This window comes from Aplysia californica, unplaced genomic scaffold (assembly GCF_000002075.1).
Source record: "Aplysia californica isolate F4 #8 unplaced genomic scaffold, AplCal3.0 scaffold01313, whole genome shotgun sequence".
NCBI classification, from domain to species: domain Eukaryota; kingdom Metazoa; phylum Mollusca; class Gastropoda; order Aplysiida; family Aplysiidae; genus Aplysia; species Aplysia californica.
In genome coordinates this window covers 58,436-66,224 of record NW_004798583.1, presented here as the reverse complement: position 1 = coordinate 66,224, position 7,789 = coordinate 58,436, and the positions used below count along the sequence as shown (strand labels likewise).

The 7,789-nt window shown below is 39.0% G+C and overlaps 1 protein-coding gene across 1 annotated transcript in view; it reads left to right on the top strand.

The window, feature by feature from the left end:
* Positions 1 to 722: 722 nt before the first annotated feature.
* The window catches only part of LOC101861412 (trichohyalin), a gene marked incomplete in the record, with an annotated part of 12,550 nt that continues 5,483 nt past the window's right edge, over positions 723 to 7,789 (top strand). Inside the window, 6 exon segments of the mRNA XM_013090514.2 lie at positions 723 to 794; positions 2,029 to 2,293; positions 3,731 to 3,842; positions 5,352 to 5,453; positions 6,305 to 6,383; positions 7,084 to 7,198. Coding sequence (XP_012945968.1) covers positions 2,065 to 2,293; positions 3,731 to 3,842; positions 5,352 to 5,453; positions 6,305 to 6,383; positions 7,084 to 7,198 — 637 coding nt within the window.

Sequence of the window (7,789 nt, the reverse complement as noted above, 5' to 3'; positions counted from 1 at the left end):
TCTCTTGTGATCTGCTTTTTTGGGGTGCCTTGATAGTCGAAGCAGACCTTGTGCTGTTGAAGCTAAAGAGGTGAACAGTCTTATGTTTGATTCCCTGTAAAGACTTCTCTGTTGACACCCACCCCTTGGCGCTCATATGACCTTATGCAGTTGCGAGCGCCGTAAAACCCTCTACTATAAAAAAAAAAAAGACTTCCATCATCTGGAAGCTTGAACCTGAAGAACAGTTTCCGCCTCACACTGACTGTGGAAATGTTTTCAACAAGAAATGGGTTTTTTGGAGTGATAGACGGATACATTTCTACTAATACTAAAAAAGCTGAAGAGTTGGCCTTGGCCTACCATAGCATAGAAAACTGCATCTTCCCTCGCCGCTCAAGTAGATCGAAGTCAGCGGCAACAGAGGATGAAAGAGTCAAAGTAAAGGACTCGCTACTATGATTATATTTTTAGCAAAAGTGACAACACACTGGGTTACAACAACTACTATAAATACTATAAAGTAAACGGTGCAACTTTAACTTCGATTGTTAGGTGTTTTTTTTTGGTTTTGTTGTCTTTTTTTTTAAAAATAAAATTAAATTAGTCGTTTTCAAGCGTTTATGCCAGATATCAACGTGGAGGAGAAAGTTCTATTAGAAAATGTAACCTGCGAACTAATATAATGACGACTCTACGATCATACCTCATGTACGAAACTAGCGGCCAATAGCACTCTGAATGTGTTACCCTATCAACGTGAAGAAGCGTTCTTCCTGTTTCGACTTGCTGTTGTCGTTTTCATAGGTTCAGCGGTAAGTGGATTTCTTGCAGAAAGGTTCAGCTATCTCTTTGATCATTCACATTATTTTGGATGCTTTTTCAAATTGACCAGACGCCTAATAATGCCATCAGTGTATATGATCTTGCTCTGATTTGGGATTTGTGGGCAAGTTGTTCCGCATAATAATATATTAGAGATCTCTAGATCTAGATTCTAGGCCTAGATTAGCCTACGTAAACTACCTTTTACTTTTTGCTGGGGTTTAGGCGAGATCTCGGTAGGCCGGGTCATTTCGATTTGCCTTTCGCCCGGCCGCTTGGCGCTTGCATCTGTTGTCCCAATGCCCCAGTCCAGTCCTCTGTTTGGTCCCCTGTAGATGTAGAGTCATGTATTAGAGACTAGAGAATTACAATCTGGTGCATATTTCACACTCGTTTTGGTAGGCTACTGATCACTGGTAGGTATGTTTCTAGAGACTATTTTAAACTCTATGAGTTAGGCCTCTAGATATCTAGATCTAGATCTAGAAAATCTAGATTAGATCTAGATCTAGGCCTAGATTTAGATTATATATATTATGCCCTTCATGACTGATGAACTTTAATAGTGAAGTGTAATTTTCACAATAATTGTCTGGATTCCCTTTCCTTATTGAATTAAATTGCCCATAATCAAATTGTAGTCTCTTAAGTCTTAACTTGCTTAAACCATGCAACTTGCACTTAATTTTTAAGTCTCATAAAAGTAGCTTATTAGTTAGTAGAGATCAAGAGGCAGAATGTGAAAATGCTTGAAGATTTCTCGTCCTAATTAATGGCCGTAGCACTGAGAATGAGATATTATGATGTTATTAAATTATCATAATCATCATGTCATGCATGTGTAGTTTTCTCATGCTGCAGACTTGCCGTGCATGTAGGAGAGAAGTGGGAGTTAATATAGTTTTGTTCTTTAAAAGAGCTGAAGGATACAGGCTGTAGACTAGTAGGCCTTTTAAAAAATTTTAAAAAAGCAGAATTATAGTGTATAATTTCCAGATTAGGTTTACGTTACTAGATCTAGCTGACTTTTTTTTTTGGAAATTGGAGTTTGATAAATACTCCATTTAAGGAATGTTCGAAGCATAGATAAAAGAGATACACAGACATATAATGTTGATGTAGATTACAATTTGATTTACTTTATTTACTAGATCTAGATCTAGATCTAGAATCTAGTGTTAATAGTGTAATGCTGTTTAACTGAAAATAACTGTCTTTTTATAGGAAAAAACCCCAGCAAAGGACCAGCAGAGAAAGAGTATGAGCCTAGCTGAGAAAATCTCAGAACCTCACGGAGGAGAGACGCCGGACGTGTTGGGTTGGAGGCGGTCTCTGAGGTCACCCAGCCCGGGAGGTCAGAAGTCTAGTCGGAGCCAAGACGGAGTCACTTTTTCCTGCCGGTCACGGTCACCATCGCCTGCTCAGTTCAAGGTCACTGGGGAGAAATCCCTGAGGTCACGGAGTCGTTCTCCTAAAGTCATTCTCAAAGGTGTTTAATTTTTCTTTTTTTTGGTGAAACTTTTACTGTCATGTCATTAACAGTTGTGGCTTAATTAGACTTGAGAGTTATGAATGTGATTGATTATGTCAAGTCACTGCCTCAGAATTTCAAAGTTCTGTCTGACATTTTTGGCCGTTTTGAGTTACTAAGATCGTGAGGTCAGAAAGATCATGTTCTATCTGCTCCGTCAAAATCATAAAATTATTCGCAGTCGTTTTCAAGATATTTAAATAAATGTATTTAAAAAAAGCTTGACATGTTGTGAAACTCGAAATCTTTGTCGTGAAATTTCTCAAAACTAGTATTTCGAGCAGATCATCATCCAGTGCCAGATCTGCGGCAGACATCGGTGATCATGGTTCTCCATTCTTTGAGCAGATTCATTGTCTTTTGTCTTGTGAACAGCTTCAGTACCATACTGTTACTCAATCAAAACCATATTCCATCTTTTTCTGATTGTAGAATTAGATGATTACCGAGACATCCTGACACCTCTGTGGACAGAATTAAGATTGTTTAGGTTGTGCAAACTTGCCTGACAGGGTCGGCCTGGGCCTAGTGGGATGCAGCATCCGAGTGGGCACACTTGATCAGGAAGATTATAACTTCTCCATTTCAGAATTGAAAGTTTGTCATCTTTTTGCAACGGTAAAGAATTGAACCATTATACCACATGCACCAGTGAACATTTTGCGCGTTTGAAAATTTTTTAACTTTTTTTTTGGGGGGGGGGGGGGTGCAAGGAACAACAACTAATAAATATTATGCACCAGAATGCAAGTTAGATTTTCTGGTAATAGAAAGAAAAGCATTATCGTAAATTTGACTGTCAGTAACATGTGTAATGTGTGTGTCTATGTGTAATGTGTAATGTGTGTGTCTCTGTGTGTAATGTGCAATGTGTGTGTCTCTGTGTGTAATGTGTGTGTCTCTGTGTGTAATGTATAATGTGTGTGTCTCTGTGTGTAATGTGTATTGTGTGTGTGTCTCTGTGTGTAATGTGTAATGTGTGTGTCTCTGTGTGTAATGTATGTGTCTCTATGTGTAATGTGTGTGTCTCTGTGTGTAATGTGTAATGTGTGTGTCTCTATGTGTAATGTGTGTGTCTCTGTGTGTAATGTGTAATGTGTGTGTCTCTGTGTGTAATGTGTAATGTGTGTGTCTCTGTGTGTAATGTGTAATGTGTATTGTGTGTGTGTCTCTGTGTGTAATGTGTAATGTGTGTGTCTCTGTGTGTAATGTGTAATGTGTGTGTCTCTGTGTGTAATGTGTATTGTGTGTGTGTCTCTGTGTGTAATGTGTATTGTGTGTGTGTCTCTGTGTGTAATGTGTGTGTCTCTGTGTGTAATGTGTGTGTCTCTGTGTGTAGTGTGTATTGTGTGTGTGTCTCTGTGTGTAATGTGCAATGTGTGTGTCCATTCCCAGTTGCCCAGTCAGTGGACGGCCCTCGCAGATCCACCATGAAGAAATCGTCCATCGCTAACGGACTTCGTAAGAGCACGGGCAGCAGCCTGACCGCTGACTTAAGCATGAGCGGGTAAGACGGGAATGTTTTTGACTGAAGGCTTTGTTCACACAGCTTACGATCATGTCAGTGGCACATGTTTGAAGCACATGTCAGTGGCACATGTCAGTGGCACATGTCAATGGCACGTGTCAGTGGCACATGTTTGAAAAGAGAAAAAATGATTTCATTTCATAGTGCTGTTGTAGTCTGCATATTTTGTTTATGTGCTGAAATAAGGTAAGATTTGAATGTTTTTTTGGGTTTTTTTGTTTGTTCATGTCAGCAGTGATTTATAGGGTTTTTTTGTATTATCATGTCAGCAGTGATGTATAGTTTGTTTTTGGTATGTTCTGTATAGTTGGGTTTTTTTATGTTCCGTATAGTTGGGTTTTTTAATGTTCCGTATAGTTGTTTTTTTATGTTCCGTATAGTTGTTTTTTTATGTTCTGTATAGGGTTTTTTTTGGATGTGCTTGTCAGCAGTGATATATAGGGGTTTTTTGGATGTTCTGTATAGAGGTTTTTTTGTATGTTCTGTATAGAGGTTTTTTTTGGATGTTCTGTATAGAGGTTTTTTTTGTATGTTCTGTATAGAGGTTTTTTTGTATGTTCTGTATAGAGGTTTTTTTTGTATGTTCTGTATAGAGGTTTTTTTGTATGTTCGTGTCAGGTATTTTTTTGTATGTTCTGTATAGTTTTTTTTGTATTTTCATGTCAACAGTGATGTATAGTTTTTTTGTATGTTCATGTCAGCAGTGATGTATAGTTTTTTTGTATGTTCATGTCAACAGTGATGTATAGTTTTTTTGTACGTTCATGTCGCCAGTGATGTATAGTTTTTTTTGTACGTTCATGTCAGCCGTGATGTATAGTTTTTTTGTACGTTCATGTCGCCAGTGATATATAGTTTTTTTGTACTTTCATGTCGCCAGTGATGTATAGTTTTTTTGTACGTTCATGTCGCCAGTGATGTATAGTTTTTTTGTACGTTCATGTCGCCAGTGATGTATAGTTTTTTGTACGTTCATGTCGCCAGTGATGTATAGTTTTTTGTACGTTCATGTCGCCAGTGATGTATAGTTCTAGTACGTTCATGTCGCCAGTGATGTATAGTTTTTTGTACGTTCATGTCGCCAGTGATGTATAGTTTTAGTACGTTCATGTCGCCAGTGATGTAAATATGTGACTACTCTGTGTGGGTCTTGTCATGGGATGGAAAGCTCCGAAATGATCCGTCATAACTTTTGATTTTTCTGTTTGTTTGGGGTTTTTTTGTTGTTGTTGTTGGGTTTTTTTGTTCTCATGTAGATTAAATAAGGAATGTCGCTACTTTCTCTACCTCGTAAATAATTTATACAATAATCAAAATTGTTAGACTATTCACTTGTTTTGTGCAACTTTTGATAATTGTCTTCTCCTTTAGCAAGCTGGGGTGACAGTTCATCTTAATATCTCTATAACGGTAAATATTTCTATTTTTTCTTATGCCTTAGAAATTGTTTTTACCAAGGAAATATTTCTACTTCTGGTACATTTTCAGCAAGCTGAACAAGACAACGGGGGAACTTGGCAACATTGAAGCTGAGTATATAAAGAATCTGCAACAGCAAATTTACTTTTTGGAATTGGAAGCCAATTATTTGTATCTTTTGCTCCCTTGTCAACTTCTATAAAATGTGAAGGGTGCCGACAAAATAAGTTACTTCTCGGATTCGAGCCCTATGGAAATCGCTACATCACGCTTATAGGTGAAGTTTTCACAATTTATAAGAATGAAATAATATAAGGCATGTTGTACATAAAGAATATGACATCAATGGAAAATCTACAAATTTGACCCTAGTGTCAATTTTTGGTCAGTATCTCCATTTGTGGATTGTGAGAAGTAACTCATTTTGTCAGAACATCTCACAGATGTATCATTATTGAACTTGGAAGTTATTGAATTTTTTTTTCTCTTCATTCAGCAATCAATAAATTTTTCATCTTTTGTTTTGTCATTGCCATACTGCTTGACTAGCACGCCCCACTTGGCTCTATGACAGTTGTTCTCATGCTGCCTTCTAAGATTTTCTTACCCTCCGGGGCAGTGCCACTGACTGTAGTGTCTTTAGGGCATTCCCAAAGGGGGGACATTTCTTGTTCAAGCATAGTAGAATTGTTAATGAGCTGACTCCTGTCACGCTCATAACTGTGCCTGATCTACAACAGGGAACTGCTGCGTTTTCTTTCCTGATCCTTACTATTGTCATTTTCCTCTACTTCTTTTGTATGTTTATCACTCTCTTGTGACCTGCTATTTTGGGGTGCCTTGATTGTCGAAGCAGACCTTGTGCTGTTGAAGCTAGAGACTTGAGCAGTCTAAGTCTGATTCCCTGTAAAGACTTCTCTGTTGGCACCCACCCCTTGGCGCTCATATGACCTTATGCAGTTGCGAGCGCCGTAAAACCCTCTACTATAAAAAAAAAAAGATTTTCTTTGACTCTGTACAAGACGTGAACAAGCACGGAAGGCCACGGAAATGCACCCGCAAATGACGAATGAAGCCGAGAATATGTTGGCAAAGTTACGGGTAAGGAGAGTCGCTTCTTTCTGTTGACTGTGGCATTTCTCTTCCATTCAGGAAAGATGCTGAGTAGGGCAGAGTTTGAGTTCGAATCTTTCCACCTACTTGGTTTTGATCCTGTCAGAGATGGAGGTTTGTATTGGAAGTGTGGGAGGTTCCACTTTTTATACAACCTTACCATGTGCGGTGAGGGTGCTGTCAAAATTAACGTTAAAGTGTATTGCTGCTTATTTCTGAGTCTGCCTCATTCGTGGCGTCGGTGGTCTAGTGGTTAGGCTCTCGGACTCGCAACCGTAAGGTCGTGGGTTCGAATGCTGTGAGGGGCCCGGAGTTGTGTTCTTGGGAAAGGCACTTTACACAAATTTTCCTCACTTCACTCAGGTGGAAATGGGTACCCGGCTATAGACAATGAACGATCTTGTCAGTTTGATAGTGTTTGAGCGCGTGAAATCCACAGCTTGCACTGTATGCTTCCGTGGAAGCCAAGAATGTTTCTGAGTGCTCTCAGAGGGTCTCCTGAGGTAATAATAGTTGTAAAGTGCTTATTATTTATTTTTTTTATCTATGCACATAATACAGTAATATATCCAAATAACATTTAATTGATTCTAGTTGGGGTGGGGTGGGGGTGGGGGAGAACCTTGACTCAATTGCAGAGGGGTTTTTTCTCTACGTTAAATTAAATTGTTGTTTTCTCGTCTTTCAGGAAATGCAGTCGGATATTGACAAAATGGACACTGAGCTGAAGCGAAAAGATTCGAGTATCGGAGTTCACACATCGGAGAAACAGCGTCTTGAGGAGCTGCTACAGCTAGAGAAAGGTCTTTGAAGACGATAACATCATCATCATCATCATCATCATCATTGCCTTTCTCACCCTGGGTCAGGATATAGGCCACGAGCAAACACTTTCCACCTTTCTCTATCCTGGACTAGCTTCTTGATGTTATTCCATGTCTTCCCACTTTTCTGTACATCAATTAATGTGACTCTTCTCCAGGTTCCGCGTGGTCTTCCCCTTGATCTCTTACCCTTCTTTCCTATCAAATATCTGTCTCTTCTTTATGTCTCCTCCTTTTATGTGTTTGTTACTCTCTTTTAACACCTCTAATCTTCAGCTCTTATATATGACCTAACAGTGTTGCAAGTGCTGTACAACTCGTACAAAACAAAACAGGGGATGTTTTTTTCCTTTAATTCATAATTCTTTGTGTGTATGAGTGTGTGTGTCTGTGTGTGTGTGTGTGTCAGTTTGAGTGTGTGTGTGTGTGTACATCTGTGTGTTTTGACATGTGCGTTTGCATGTACAGACCATTTACCAAGCCATCTCCCCTCCTTCTTTTTTATGTTTGTTACTCTCTTGTAACACCTCTAATCTTCTGGCGCTCATATGACCTTATGCAGTTGCGAGC